This window comes from Mobula birostris, chromosome 12, assembly GCF_030028105.1.
Source record: "Mobula birostris isolate sMobBir1 chromosome 12, sMobBir1.hap1, whole genome shotgun sequence".
NCBI lineage: Eukaryota > Metazoa > Chordata > Chondrichthyes > Myliobatiformes > Myliobatidae > Mobula > Mobula birostris.
Window position 1 is genome coordinate 79862787 of NC_092381.1, and position 16397 is coordinate 79879183.

The 16397-nt window shown below is 41.3% G+C and overlaps 2 protein-coding genes across 5 annotated transcripts in view; one reads left to right on the top strand and one right to left on the bottom strand.

Annotated features, from left to right (window-relative positions):
- Positions 1-1246, bottom strand: part of cdc73 (cell division cycle 73, Paf1/RNA polymerase II complex component, homolog (S. cerevisiae)) — a 329568-nt gene extending 328322 nt beyond the window's left edge. Inside the window, exon 1 of one of the 2 annotated variants that reach the window (XM_072274186.1) lies at positions 914-1236. In XM_072274186.1, coding sequence (XP_072130287.1) covers positions 914-1044 — 131 coding nt within the window. In that variant the 5' untranslated portion in view covers positions 1045-1236. Of the gene's footprint in view, positions 1-913 lie in introns of both variants that reach the window. The other variant, XM_072274187.1, reaches the window with a different exon arrangement.
- Positions 1076-16137, top strand: glrx2 (glutaredoxin 2). 3 transcript variants are annotated; one of them, XM_072274188.1, is made up of 4 exons: positions 1076-1503; positions 11367-11474; positions 13159-13335; positions 15962-16137. In XM_072274188.1, exons 2-4 carry the CDS (start codon positions 11391-11393, stop codon positions 16109-16111), a joined length of 411 nt encoding a protein of 136 aa, XP_072130289.1. In that variant the 5' UTR covers positions 1076-1503; positions 11367-11390; the 3' UTR covers positions 16112-16137. The 3 variants fall into 3 exon arrangements, with proteins under 3 accessions (XP_072130289.1, XP_072130290.1, XP_072130291.1); XM_072274189.1 differs by lacking the exon at positions 1076-1503 and adding an exon at positions 1529-1911; XM_072274190.1 differs by lacking the exon at positions 1076-1503 and adding an exon at positions 10284-11268.
- The last annotated feature ends 260 nt before the right edge of the window (positions 16138-16397 follow it).

Genomic DNA, 16397 nt, shown 5'->3' on the forward strand with positions numbered 1-16397 from the left:
TTTAACATCCTCCCACCACCCCCGTCGGCCGGTCCACAAGAATATTGTCAATATTAAACTGGTCCACAGTGCAAAAGAGGTTGGGGGCCCCTGCTCTACTCAGACTTGGGAAATTTCCACTCTGAGCTTAACTTTCCATTTGGAAACTTTTAGTGTCTGAATCACCTGACTCTCAATTTTTTTTAAATTACAAATATTTCTAAATATCATAAAATAATTTAGTTGTTTTACACCACAATTGCTAATGTCAAATGCAAACATTTTCCTCAAACATAGCAGCAGCAATCTTGTCAGTTGCACATTTCAACACACGTGAGACACACTATCCTTCCAATGATAACAATAAGCCCTTAAAGTGGAACGCAACCTCCAAAAAAGTAATACAGTTCCCAATTTCCCATTTGAGGTTTACAACACAGATGATAACACAACAGGCTGCTCGGATAGGTAATAAAATACACAATGCAACAGCAGGATAGACTCGTGTTTGTTTCTAAAAGGTCAGACTTTGATCAGAAAAATCAAAGTTACAGAAGCAACTTTGACTGAGGAAAAAGTGAAGGAAAGTTTGTGTAACAAACGTTGGTTCATTACAGATCAAAGAAATCACTTTGTCAATACTTTGGCGTAGTTCTACAAGTGTCAATTTCCCTCCAGCGTTACCACCGTGCAATATGGCATAAGTAGCTCCCTAGATACACACACATCTCTCTCCTCCTTTCTCTCCCAACTCTTACATATTGAGCACCCAAGAATGGGTACATTATACATCGTTGTTAGATGTAGTTGCTAGTGGAAGTGACTAGAGTATCGCCAATCTCCATCACAAGCAACATTGCCCTGCACATGCTGCCGAAACTCCACAACTCCCAAACACCGGGCCTCAGCAGGCCCCACCAACGACTCCACTCACCCCCAGATCACATAATTCGTCTTCACATTCTTGGGCCAAGAAAACTCGCCGAAGATGACCTCGTCCCCTTTGACCACGATCTCCTTTTTCTGCATGTTGTACTGACGCAGTACGCTCAGCACGTCCGCCATCTTGCCTCGGCTCCGAACAACCGGGTCCTCAGCGGCCGGGGTTGCCTGTACAGACTGCCTGAACAGCCGGGAGCTGAATTCCGGCCAAGACCCTGCCGCCGGCCCGAGTAGTAGCGGCCGGTGCTGTCCGCACAGGACGCCTGACGGAGCCCGCGAACAGACAAGCCGACGGAAAGTGAGAAATTCCAGTTGGGGCGTCGTCCAAGCCGGTTGCGCTTTGATGTGTCTTAGGAGGCAGCGGGGTCTCCCTTGGCAACGGTGTGCCCGAGAGTTCTTCAGGACTCGGGACACCAAGGCAGACAGAGCCGGATTCGCACAGCGCTTTCCGCGGACCTTCTCTCCCCGGCACTGCAAAGTGACTTACAGATAACAAACTAAATTTATTTACCAAGCGCTGTCATTGCAGGAAAGACGGCATACAACATTTGCAGACAGCAAGATCCCACATTTTGGAAAAAGGTGATCAAAATTGGTATGGGTGATAGTTTAGTCCAGGGCATGAGACGGGTTGGGCAGCATGCACGCACTTCTCGGGAATGTTGCCCTGGGATCTCATCCTGTCTCTTTTACTCGTTCAGGAGATGCTGAAGTCGCTGGAAAGCAAATAAAGCGACAGATGTAGAATCTGAATTAAGAACAAAGATGTTGGAATGCTGGAGGGACATGAATAGACTGAATGTACTCAGTCTTTTCCCCACTGGTGAGAGTGCAAGAATTGGAAGGCATAGGTTTAAAATGAGAGGGGGAGGAGATTGCACAGGAACTTGAAGAACTTTATCAAAAAAAACAGTTCTGTATATGGACTGAGCTTCCAGGTGAAGTGGTTGAGGCAGGAACAACAGCAACTTTTAAAGGACATTTGGACAGGTACGTGAATAGGGAAGTTCCATAAGGATATGAATCAAAAGTGAGCAAATGGAACTGGCTTTATGGACATCTTGGTTGGCATAGACTGGTTAAGCAGAAGAGCATCACCTTGTATTCCATCTGGATAGCCTCCAACCTGATAGCATGAACATTGATTTCTCTAACTTCTGTTAATGCCCCTCCTCCCCTTCTTACCCTGTCCCTTATTTAATTATTATTATTATTATTCTCCTCCTCCTCCCCTCTCTCTTTTTTTTCTCTCTGTCCCTCTCACAATCACTCCTTTCCTGCTCTCCATCTTCCTCTGGGCTCCCTTCCCCCTTTCTTCCTCCCTAGGCCTCCCGTCCCATGATCCTCTCCCTTCTGCAGCTCTGTATCACTCTTCCCAATCAACTTTCCAGTTCTTAGCTTCATCCCTCCCCTCCTGTCTTCTCCTATCATCTTGGATCTCCCCCTCCCCTGCCACTCTCAAATCGCTTACTATCTCTTCTTTCAGTTAGTCCTGACGAAGGGTCTCGGCCCGAAACGTCGATTGCACTTCTTCCTATAGATGATGCCTGGCCTACTGCGTTCCACCAGCATTTTGTGTGTGTTCCTTGAATTTCCAGTATCTGCAGATTTTCTTGTGTGAGCATCTTCCTGTTCTGTATGAGTATTTTTAAAACCCAGCCAGCCAAGCCGCATCTGTAGAAAAGGAAAGAGTTGTTTCAGCTGGGCCCAAGTCTTCCTTTCGCTCTGATCAAGGGTATTCAACCTGAAAGCTTACAGTAGTTCACTAAAGTTATTTGACTGGTTAAGTTCTTCCAGCATTTGTTTTTGATGCAGAAGTTGCTGTTGGGGCCAGCATTTATACTCGCTCTCTGGAGAATTTCAGAGATTATCTCAACACCTCAGTAGATCTGCAGTTAGCTATAAAGATTGCAAATTTCTTAATAGAAAAAAAAGTTCACAATAATGTCAATTTCATGAAACTAGCTTGTAACTCCTCTATTAATGAATGGATTTATTTATTTATTATTTAAAGATACGGCGGGGTAACATGCCCTTCCATCTCCGTGAGCCTGTACTGCCCAATTACACTGGTGTGTCCAACTACCCTACCAACCTGTACATCTTTGCAATGTGGGAGGAAACCCACATGGTCTTAAACAGAGGCAGGAATAGAACCCAGGTTGCTGGTGCTGTAATAGCATTACACTAACCACCAGCTTACATTTTCATGATGGAAGTTCAATTTATGTCAATAATCCAAGCCTCTGCATATTAAAAATATAGAGCGACTTGGCGGTGCTGCTGAACCACTTTTGTATATCTCCTGTTCACCCTTTTACCTCTCTTCCCCTACATTTGTAAACTTTCTGAGAACTTTCCGCTATATTTTTTGTATCTAGTTCTCCGTAAACTTACTTATTTTTCTTTTTGCTAAGTGTTCTTTGTTGAATTTGCTTTTTCATGTAAGACTGAAGAACTCATGCTGCTGATATGTAACCCATTGTTATCAGAATCAGGTTTATTATCACCGGCATGTGACGTGAAATTTGTTAACTCAGCAGCCACAGTTCAATGTAATACATAATCTAGCAGACAAAGATAATAATAACCAATCAAATAAAAAATAATAAATAAACAAGTAAATCAATTATGCATATTGAATAGATTAAAAAAGTGCAAAAACAAAAAATATATTTTTAAAAAAGTGAGGTAGTGGCCAAAGCCTCAATGCCCATTTAGGAATCGGATGGCAGAGGGGAAGAAGTGGTTCCCGAATCACTGAGTGTGTGCCTTCAGGCTTCTGTACCTCCTACCTGATGGTAACAGTGAGAAAAGAGCATGCCTTGGGTGCTGGAGATCCTTAATAATGGACGCTGCCTTCCTGAGACACCACTTCCTAAAGATGTCCTGGGTACTTTGTAGGCTAGTGCCCAAGATGGAGCTGACTAGATTTACAAACGTCTGCAGCTTCTTTCGATCCTGTACCCCTCCATACCAGACAGTGGTGCAGCCTGTCAGAATGCTCTCCATGGTACAACTACAGAAGTTTTTGAGTGTATTTGTTGACATGCCAAATCTCTTCAAACTCCTAATGAAGTGTAGCCGCTGTCTTGCCTTCTTTATAACTGCATCAATATGTTGGGACAGGTTAGATCCTCAGAGATCTTGACACCCAGAAACTTGAAGCTGCTCACTCTCTCCACTTCTGATCCCTCTATGAGGATTGGTATGGTTCCTTCCTCTTACCCTTCCTGAAGTCCACAATCAGCTTTTTCGTCTTACTGACGTTGAGTGCCAGGTTGTTGCTGCGGCACCACTCCACTAGTTGGCATATCTCACTCCTGTACACCTTCTCATCACCACCTGAGATTTTACCATTTCCAGCATTGTTGTAATCTGAAGTTTAGAAGAAACAATTTCAATTATTAATTTTTCTTCAATAATAATGACAAAACTCGAATTGCCAGTTGTTTTTCATAGAAATTGAGTGATGTTGACAAGGCCACATTGATAGACATTTATAACAGAATTGAGAAATTGTTTTTCATTGAATTTAACGTTAATGATTTAGCCAATGGTATCAGTTTAACAATTCCTTAATACTGATCCGGCAGGAGCACCAATTCAGACTCTTCCCCCATCATACAAAGTATTGTAATATTCTGGGAGAGTCAACAAAACAGACTAAAATAGGAAACAACAGGAATTCTGCAGATGCTGGAAATTCAAGCAACACACATCAAAGTTGCTGGTGAACGCAGCAGGCCAAGCAGCATCTGTAGGAAGAGGTGCAGTCGACGTTTCAGTCCGAGACCCTTCATCAGGACTAACTGAAGGAAGAGTGAGTAAGGGATTTGAAAGTTGGAGGGGGAGGGGGAGATCCAAAATGATAGGAGAAGACAGGAGGGGGAGGGATAGAGCCAAGAGTGGACAGGTGATAGGCAAAAGGGGATACGAGAGGATCATGGGACAGGAGGTCCGGGAAGAAAGACAAGGTGGGGGGGGGGACCCAGAGGATGGGCAAGGGGTATATTCAGAGGGAGAAAAAGGAGAGTGAGAGAAAGAATGTGTGCATAAAAATAAGTAACAGATGGGGTACGAGGGGGAGGTGAGGCCTTAGCGGAAGTTAGAGAAGTCGATGTTCGTGCCATCAGGTTGGAGGCTACCCAGACGGAATATAAGGTGTTGTTCCTCCAACCTGAGTGTGGCTTCATCTTTACAGTAGAGTACAGTAGGCCGTAGTATTGAAACATGATGTGTAAGTGACAGAACTCAATATTTATTGCTAACTGTTTCTGATTGTAAAATCCCATTACTCTAGATCAGGGGTTCCCAATCTTTTTTATGACATGGACCCTTACCATTAACTGAGGGGTCTGTGGACCCCAGCCTGGGAACCCCTGCTCTCGATAGTACCTTTCTAGAGATTTGCAGTACACTTCTTGATTATGGTACAAGAGACATTGCTTGGACATCAGAACATCTTTCAAGAGGGTGAACCCCCCAAGTCATCAGGCCCTGATGGTCTACCTGGTAGGGCTCTGAAAACCTGTGCCAACCAGCTTGTGGGAGTTTTCAACGACATCTTCAATCTCTCACTGCTGCAGTTGTAGTCTCCCACCTGCTCCAAAAAGGCAACGAAGATACCAGTGCCCAATAAGAGCAGGTATTCTTTCTCGCTCTCAATGACTATCGTCCAGTGACACTCACATCTACTGTGATGGAGTGCTTTCAGAGGTTGGTCATAGCTAGAGTCAGCTCCTTCGTCCTCCTCCTACCTAAGCAAGGATATAGACCCTCTGTAATTTGACTTTCGCCACAATTGGTCTACTTTTGATACAATCTCACTGGCTCTCCACTCAGCCTTAGATTCACCTGGACAGTAGTAATACCTAGGTCAGACTGCTGTTGATTGATTACAGCTCAGCATTCAACACGATAATACCCTCATTTCTAATCACCAACTCCAAAACCTGGGTCTCTACCTCCCTCTGCCACTGGATTATTGACTTCCTCATTGGGAAACCACAGTCTGTGCAGATCGGAATTAACATCTCCTTCACACTGACAATCAATACTGGCATGCCTCAGGTATGTGTGCTTAGTCCACTGCTCTACTCTCTTAACAACCATGACTTGGCACAGTTCAAATGCCATCTACGAATTTGCTGACAACACAGCTATTGTTGGCAGAATTTCAGATGGTGCCGAGGAGGCATTCAGAAGTGAGACAGAATGGCTGAATGTATGGTGTCACAACAACAACCTTGTAAGAGCAAGGAATTGAATGTGGATTTCAGGAAGGGAAAGTCAAGGGAACACATACCAGTCTTCAGTGAAGGATCAGCAGTGGAAAGAATCAGAATCAGGTTTATTATCACCAGCATGTGTCGTGAAATTTGTTAACTCAGCAGCAGCAGTTCAAAGCAATTCATAAAATAGAAGAAGAAAAATAATAATAATTAATAAATAAGTAAATCAATTACAGTATACCTATATTGAATAGATCAAAAATTGTGCAGAAAGCAGAGTTCATTATAAAGTGAGGTAGTGTTCACAAGTTCTATGTCCATTTAGGAATCGGATGGCAGAGGGGAAGAAGCTGTCCCTGAATCGCTGAGTGTGTGCCTTCAGGTTTCTGTACCTCCTACCTGATGGTAACAATGAGAAAAGGGCATGCCCTGGGTGCTGGAGGCCCTTAATAATGGACACTGCCTTTCTAAGACACTGCTCCTTGAAGATGTCCTGGGTACTTTGTAGGCTAATACCCAAGATGGCGCTGACTAAATTTACAACTCTCTACAGCTTCTTTCAGTCCTCTGCAGTAGCCCGCCACCCCACTACCAGAGAGTGATGCAGCTCTCCACAGCACATCTATAGAAGTTTTTGAGTGTATTTGTTGACATACCAAATGCCTTCCAACTCCCAATGAAGTATAGTCGCTGTCTTGCCTTCTTTATAAATGTATCGCTATGTTGGGACCAGGTTAGATCCTCAGAGATCTTGACACCCAGGAACTTGAAACTGCTCACTCTCTCCACTTCTGATCCCTCTATGAGGATTGCTATGTGTTCCTTCGTGGATGAGAAGTTTCACGTTCCTGAGTGTCAGCAACTCCGAAGATTTATTCTGGGCCCAACATACAGATGTAATTACAAAGAAGGCATGACAGCATAGAACGGTAACATAGTGGTTAGCACATCGCTTTACAGTACCAGCAACCCAGATTCCCGCCACTATCTGTAAAGAGGTTGTACGTTCTCCCCATGATTGTGGGTTTCCTCTGGGTGCTCTGGTTTCTCCCAAACATGTCCCTGTTGGTAGGGTAATTGGCCATTGTAAGTTGTCCCATGATTAGGCTCAGGTTAATTTGGGAGTTTCCAGGCAGCGCAGTTCATATTCTGTCTGAGTAGCCTCCAACCTGATGGCATGAACATCGATTTCTCTAACTTCCTGTAATTTTCCCCTTCCCTCTTCCTTCTTCCTCCATTCCCTACTTTGGCTCCCCCTTACCTTTTCTCTTCTTACTGCCTGTCACCTCCCCCTGGAGCACCTCCTTCCATTCTCCTCTCCTATCAGATGCCTTCTTTTCTAGCCCTTTAACTTTTTCACCCGTCACCATCCAGACTCTCACTTCATCCCCAATCCCCCACCCACCTGGCTTTACTCCTTCCCCTTCCCCCACCCTCTTATTCTTTAGTCTTCCTTTCCAGTCCTCATGATGGGTCTTAGCCCGAAACAGTGAATTTTATTCATTGCCATAGATGCCACCTAACTTGCTGAGCTCCTCCAGCATTGTTACTGTAGATTTCCAGCATCTGCAAAATCTCTTGTGTTTCTGATTTTAATTACACATGTTTATGGTGTTATGGACCGACTGTAACATAGAACTCAATTATTTAAAATTTTAGCTGTTCCTATTACAGCTGTTCTTGACCCATTTATTATTTCTTTCAGTTCCTCTATTATCCTCTTTGGCTTAAATCAGGGGCTTATTTGGATACTGCAGATGCTGTCCTTCTTCCCTAGATGCTGCTCAATCTACTCAGTTCCTCCAACAGAGTGTTTGTTGGACCTTTACTGTCTGTTATGGTCAGGGCCGGATTTAGTGGGGCTGGGGCCCCTGGGCTGGAGGCCCTAATGGGCCTCTGCCAACACCGTAAAATGCTGCTGTACCAAGCAAAAAAGGGCAAGAACAAGAGCAAAGGTCGTACTGGTCTAAATATCACAGCTGTGGACCAAGACATTGATTTAGTACAATACGTAGGCTATAAACTTACAGGCCTTAAGAGGGAGGACAGACAGTAATGTAGATTCTTAGTTTGAAGGACAGCATCTAAAGCACTCAAAAATTGACCCAGGCTTAGTTGGCTTAGTAAAGTTATGAGGGAGATGAAGTATGATGTACCTAATCTTAAATTTTCATTTAGCTATTGCTGCAAATACCATAGGCCTTATTTCTCAAACTATGCCAAAGCATTTTTATCTAGGCATTTTTCTCAACCGTGTGTTCTGAGAAAGTAAAATGGAAATGAGAGACAAAAAGGCCAAGGGAGATGGCACTATGGCAAACTAGGAAACTTGACAATACTCCAACAATCTTTTTGAAAAATGAAATCTAGCACATACTAACCTATTGCTGTGCTGTGTGGCTTGCAGAGTAAAGACCACTTATTACTTACTAGGTTTGTAAACAGTGAACTATTAGCCTATTGCCACAAAAACAGGAACAGCACTGACACACAAGCCTAGATATTTACAAAGTCAGATGATTGTTTTTCAAAATTAAAGCCTAATTCTTCTGGATTTCTTCGCAGCAAAGTCCTTGATCAGATCACTAAAATCCAGTTTCTGAACAAGATCACTTTCAAGTGACATCAGAGTAAGATGATTCAGCCTGTCCTGTCCCATTGTGGATCTGATCCTATTCTTCAGTAGCTTGAGCTTGGAGAAAGATCGCTCACCACTTGCATTTGTGACAGGGAAAGTCAGGTAAAGCCTCAAAGCAATGCTTACATTTGGGAAGATGACCTACAAGTTTTTTTCTCTGAGGAAGCATAAAAGCTCTGTTGCGGATGAAATATCTTTGCCACTTACAAATTCCCTGAAATGGACAATCTCCTCCACAAAGTTAACTCCAGGTCAGCATGTTTCCAGTCGCTAAAGCCAGTTTCAAAGCTGGACTGACAGTTACCGTCACTGAAGATGTGGCATGTAAAACAAAACATAAAGCCAGTGGAAGGGGAATATAAGAGCCGTTGCCTTGATATGTACTCACCATGTACGAGCTTGCGTTTGAAGTGAAATTTGGAGAAAAAAACCAATCTGCTGCTTGTATACTTGTTCCAAAGGTTTGATATCCTCATCCTTATTCTGGCAGGACTCTGGCCCTTCCTTAGCCCAGTATGCTTGGACTGAATCGTCTAACGTTTCCTTTCCACAGCAAGCAGGATCAGTGCTGTAAGGATCCTCAGTAGCGGTAATGTTAACATTAATGGCGTCCCGACTTGGTTGTTCGGAGGCCTCTGTGGTCAAGAATCCCAAAGTCATGCTCTCTGCCTCTTCAACGTTAGCTGCTGACTGTGGCAAGGACAGTGGTCCTGTGCTAACGCTGGTGCAAGCGCTAGCCGTTGAACAAGTCTCCATTTGTCCACCGGTCTCAGACTGTGACCAGAGCGATGGTGCTGCATCATCGTCGAGAAAAGGGTTAAAAAATTCTGTCAATTTCAATGTCTTTTTTAATGCTTCTTTCTCACGGTCCTCTTTTTCTTGTTTCTTTTTTCTTTTCTGTGCTCCACTCTTTTTTTGTCTGCCATGATGATAGCTACCTATTTTGGGCCCCTTTGCAGCTCTGGCCCCCGGGGCTGCAGCCTAGCCTAGCCCTGCCCAAAATCCAGCCCTGGTTATGGTCTCTACTACTCTGAAATGATTCTACTCCCTCACTTTCAGGGACTCTTTACAACTCATGTTCTCGGGATTATTCTTATTTGCAGTTTGTCTTTTGCTGTAAGTGTTGTCTTTGTTTATGTATTTTTTTTGCTGTGTTTTGTATTTTTCCTATAAATGCAAGAAAATACATCTTAAGGTAGTGTGCATTTGGAACATATATATTTTTTGATAATAAATATAATGTGAACTTTGAACTTGAACTTGCCTCCACCATATTCCTACCTGTTCTTTTCTGTGCACCTTCAAAATTGTTAACTTATGTTTTCAAATCTTAATGAATTCTCTCCAAAATTGCTCATTGACCTGTTGATTATTTCTATAATTTCCCATGCTTTCTTTCCAATTTTCGGCATCCAGGGTGTTTGCCTAGTATTAATTCAGTATGAATTATTTGGACCACCATTGCAATTAAATGCAAGAATGTGCATGTTTTGTACGCATCAACTGCGGGAGCGTTAATCTTATTTGCCAGAACACTGGAGCCTCGTCTGTTACTTCAAGTGGATAGTAAATATTTAGGACACAACTCAAATGGCAGAAAAGTTTTCTTGCTTTCCACTGCACCATTCTCGAAGTTGTTCATTTCAGCGCCGTGTGGCGCACCGGGCGGCAATCTTGCTGTTTCTTCAGCATTTATGTTTTCTTACGAGTTGCTCACTCGACGCTCAACCCAGCACGGATAGACCACCGGCTGGCTACCATTGAGTACCTCAGTTTATTCTATCAACCAATACATTACTGCGAAAACAGGTATGATAGAGGGGCAATGGCACAGAATGTTCCAGCCCGAATGTCGACAAATCAAACGCTATTCTAATAAAAGTAACGCAAATATAAATTTGTTTTGAAATATCTAGATATGACAAGATCCCTGCATTTTGATTCCACTATTTCGATTCCAGAAAAGTGTTAATTTTCTTAATTATCGTGAACGGTACAGGTTGTAGGTTTGAATCACAGAGATTAGTATATTCAGAAAGGTGGTGGAGAATAAATATTCAGATTCAAGGTACACGTCCCTTGTGCTTTTTAAAACTTAATTCGCTGGACATCTTCGGATTCGTGGCTTGCACGAGTACTTGATTTCACGATCACTACCCTCTGCCGTTAGTGCGCCCAGACTCTCCCCACGTGTAACTTCAGAGTGAAAGTGATACCGACGCCTTTATTGTGACGTGGTATCACTCCGGGATGGGTTCAAGCCGTGCCGTGCTATCTCTGCCCAGTCTGTAAATGCTCGCCTGAGTCGTTGGTTTGCTTCAAACTTCCTACCCGCCACCGCGTGTCTCTTAAAGGGAACATTTCCAAACATCGTTTGACTTCATGTTTCCCCATCTCAGTAACGGGGATTAATGTGCAACAGAATTTGCTTGGAGAACTCATTTGATCTGCCGAAGCCAAAAGTGTTGTGATAATGTAATATAGAAACTTCTGCTTTATAATTTACGGTATTACATTTGTAAAGTGTAACCAGCTGTTATGTCTTATTGTACCCAAATAACATGTTTCATCAGTTTTAGTACACACAGATCTCCGCTATGCGTTTTCTGTTTGCGAGGATGGGGAATTTTTTTACAAAGTTACCAGAAGAACGCAATGAGGCAGCTTTACAGTTTATTCGCGTAAGTTGCCTTCACCTCTCGAGGTGCAAGTATTATTTAAATATACATTACATTTCAATCTGGTTACTCATATACAACGTGAGGATCCTCAGACTAATAGAGGATTGTCAACTGCACAAGTACAGTGAGATACAATTAAACACTTGCAGCAGCACGTAAATTCAGACACATACACAGGACAGTGAAGAACAAAAAAAAGACTGGGCAAAACAAGACATAGCGGGTGGCCCATAGTGTTCCATTGTTGAGTTTGGATTAAGGCTATGCAGGCTGACTCAGGAACATGATGGATGTGGGAAAGTAGTTGTTGGTCAGTCTGCTGGTGGTGTGTGACTTCTGTACCTCCTGCCCTACCATAGCAGCAAGAAGAGGGCATGACCTGGATAATGGGGATAATGCTAGATGCTATCTTCTTGAGGTAGCAGCTTATGTAGATGTTTTCATTAGTGGGGAGGGCTGTGCCTATGATGGACCAGACAGCCTTCTCATTTGGGAATCTTGAGCCCTAACTGTTAGATTTTCATCTCTAACTGTACAGCAGCTCTCCACCCCTGTTTCCTCCTAAGATACTCCTCAAAGTCTACATTCTCAACCAAGCAATCAGTCCTCTGCCTATAACTTCACAAGGCTGTGTAATATTGAAGCATCTTGGGACATTTGGCTGGGGTTCACTGATCTCTCTGAATAGGAGCCAGGTCCTGAATTTACGCTCTTTGCTCTTTATGTTTGAGAATTGTAACAGTGAATCTATTACTCATGCTGCAATCTTGGATGTGATGTATTCTGAAGGCAAATTGATAAACTCAAACGTTCTAGCTCATTTATAAGTAACATGTAAATGGAATTTGCTTTTATTAGTGAATATGGTATGACAAGAGAATAACAAAACTGTATTGGAATATTTTAAACTTTGTGAATTTTGAAAAATAAATAATGGGGGAAATAATGGTTAAGAGGATGTGGTTAAGAGGCCAAGTCACTGGGTATATTTAAGGTGGAGGTTGATAGACTCTTAGTTAGTCAGGGCGTGAAGGGATACAGGGAGATGGCAGGAGATTGGGGCTGAGAGGGAAAATAGATCAGTCTTGATGAAATGGCAGAGCAGACACAATGGGCCAAATGGCCTAATTCTGCACCTATATCTTATGATCTTAATGATCTCCATAATTATTTTATGAGGTTTATTACATGCGCCTCTAATTTCTTCATTTAACCTATGCCCTACGTTACCATTTACCATACACCTTTGGTGTTTGCTGCCCTTGCTTTTTCTTAACTCCACCCAAAACAATTTTCTAGATCTCAGTTAAAATCCTGCTGCTCTTGACCGCATTCTTAAATAGCAGGTTGAATCCATCACCCTTTGCCTGTCTATTCTGAAAATTAAGGATCCTGGAACATTTGTTACCCAACCATAGTCACTTTCCAACCACAACTCTGTAATGACTATTAGATTGTATCTTATTTTCTGTTTGTCCCAATAATTGGTCAGTTATCATAAATACATACATTCAGATATGTTTAAAAAATACCTTCAATTTTGCTTAGGACTATTTTTCCTCATCCTGACTCTAAATTGGAGGTACATTTCTGATGTCTTGTAAAATATATTTTGGGTTTATATGAATAGAAAAAAATAAAAAATAGAAAAAATATGCAGTTACTTATTTGTGTTTTCTTTCAGAACCAAGTTGCAAAAAATTGTGTGGTTTTATTTTCTAAAACCTATTGTCCTCACTGTAAGAGGGTAAAGAACTTCTTCCAAGAACAAGGAGTCAAATACAAGGCAATTGAGTTGGATTTACACAAAGATGGCACTATCACCCAGAATGTTCTTGAGGAATTAACTGGGGTTAGAACAGTAAGTCATCAATATTTGTAATTTTAATATATATTCTGGTCATAATGTGCAGTTGTTCAGGAAATAGTATGATATGAGACCAAGATAAGTAGAATTTAACTGGATTTACTTTCTCTGAGACCTTAGGAATTATGTCAAAACATCCACTTACAATAGACTTAAACAGAAGATTAAAAAACATGTGAAAATGAAAGTGGCATTGGCAATGCATCAACAAAGTTCAAAGCTAAATTATTGTTAAAGTACGTATATGTCACCCTGAGATTCATTTTCTTGTGGGCATACTCAGTAAATCGAAGAAACATAATAGAAACAATGAGAGACCACACCCAACAGGACAGACAAGCAACCAAATGCAAAAGATAACAAACTGTGCAAATACAAAAAAAATTAAAAAATAATAATAAATAGAGAACCTGAGATGAAGAGTCCTTGAAGATGAATCCATAAGTTGTGGAAACAGTTCATTCATAGGTTGAGTGAAGTTCACCCCACTGGTTCAAGAGTCTGATGGTTGAAGGGTAATACTTGTTCCTGTACTTGGTGATGTGGATCCTGTACCTTCTTCCTGATGGCAGCAGTGAGAAGAGAGCATGAACTGGGTGGCGGGTTTCCTGATGATGGATGTTGCTTTCCTGCGACAATGTTCCCTGTAGATGTGCTTAATGGTTGGGAGGTCTTTACCCATGATAGACTAGGCCATATTCAATAATTTTTGTAGGATTTTTCGTTTAAGGGCATTGGTGTTTCCATACCAAACTGTGATGCAACAAGTCAATATGCTCTCCACCACACATTTATTGAAGTTTGTTGAAGTTTGAGATGTCATGCTGAATTTTCACAAACTTCTAAGGCAGCAAAGGACAATTACAATTCTGGATTAAGATAAGCAAATTAGAGCTGTAGCCCAAGGAGGTCAATGTTTCTTGAAAGAGAGATTGATTAGAGAACAAAAATAGAATCAGTGGTCAAAACCCTAAGGAGATCCATTCTGATTGCAAGTGATAAAGTATGTTGAAAAATAAAAACTTACAATATGAATTTTTTCTTCATCAGCGTTCTCGCTGTTTTCAAAATTAGTAAATTGCAACTTGATACATTCAACCAAATTGAACTTTTTAAAGTTTTCATTTTATTCTTTAAGTCTGTTATAAATATAGCTTTGAAAACTCAAAATATTGTTTCTTATATAATTCTTTTGACAATATCATACAATTAAAATGGAAGATAATGAGTTAAAATTCAGAATTGCTTAGTCAAAATCGTATTTCTATAGTGCAATATTCTAATTTCTCTAATTCTTCCTTCCTTTCTACAGTAGGATTAATCAGTAAATATGAGCCAATGGTATGCTCTGTCTTGAACTGCTTCTACTGCGGTAGTTTCAGGCAGCGAATGTTTTTGGGATTGTGAACAAGTTTGTCTTCAGGCAACAAAGGGAACACTTTTCCCACATTAAAACATCTTGGGGCACAACTTTAATTTCTGCAATAGCCTTGTCTAAAAGCTCATTGCTGTTGGTGTCATGAGTTAAGTTATGATCCTAAACTCATTAGCATGAGCCTGCCACCCTACGTCACCACTCCCATTTCTCCTGTACCCACATTTACTTGATTTCAATGGAAGGGGACTGACCTTGCTGACCCAAAGTATCCATACTCCAGCTCATTGGTCCAAGCAGTAGCAAAACCATTGCATTTCTGAGGAAGCCTAATCCGTTAAATACCCTGAAAGCTGTTGATAGCAAGTAAAGCCTCTCCCTATTTTCTGCTGGAAAATAACCACAAGATGTTTGTATTTTAAATATCTGATTATTCAAAATGAAATAAATTTTAATTATAAACAGTTAAATGACCTTAAAATTCAACTGAACCAAAATAATTTTCAAAGAAAACCTTACTTTCCTCTTTGCCTTGCATCAATAGCCTTCAATGTCAAAGGCTTCTCTGATCCTATCACAGAGAGAAGTTTAAGTGCTGGGGAGTCCAGGCTGTGCTCATGGTCTCAGAGTGGAATTCAACAGCAAAGTAAATTGCCAGTTCAGCAATCCCAGTCTCAGTTTTTCCGGCGCTTCCATGTTGTCATCATACACAGGGAAATCCTAGAAATGTTTCCATTTAACAATATTAATGCCTACTATTCCATTCAGAACTATCAGAGTTACCAGTAAAATCTGAGCCATAATCTCTTCCATGTATTAGTAATAATGTGTGTGTTTTAGTGATGCGTCAGTAACAAAGTGCAGCACAAGTTTTAGTGATAAATTAGTAACATTGTGGACCACAACATGGACATGCTGCATGCATACAAATCCAACAAAATACTGTCCCAAGGCATCTTTATAGCAAACTAAATCCCTTATATAGTAATTACCTACAGTTCACAAGATCATAATGGATGAGATGACTATGTGCCTGATATTAACATCCTCTGAAAGACTTCATGTTGTACCATCTGATTATTTCCTAAATTACCCAGAGTTTTGCCACTTACTTTTTCCCTGGTGTATAAACTAAATGTTAACAATATATTTGAGAAATCAATTTCCAGAAGAATAAAAGCATAGTATGAAATTTGGTGAGTTCAAACTACCAATATTATTCTAAAGCTGCATTCTTTTGCACAGGTCCCAAGAGTATTTGTGAACGGCAAATGCATCGGTGGTGCTACGGACACATTCTTACTCCACTCAAAGGGTAAACTTATGCCTTTAGTGCAGAAGTGTTCTCCACCTTTCACTTTGGATGAAAGTCATTACAAACTTCACCCTCGTTAATACTGAATGCCAGCATACTTTTATCTTGACTGTTGCTTTTGAAATAAATTGTGAAGTTTCATTGTTGTTCCATGTTACTTGTATAAATGCATAGCACAGTGCAAACATCTACATTATTCAAAGATTATTTCCATGCTCCTGTAGGGTAACATGAATAGTAGAAATGTACATAATTCACAACCACCGACATTGAATTGGGATTTCGCTTTAAGAGGCCAGTCTGATGTCATGACATTGTTATGTAGGCATTTTTAGTGCATTTTTGTGTTTAGGTTTTGGAGCTCAT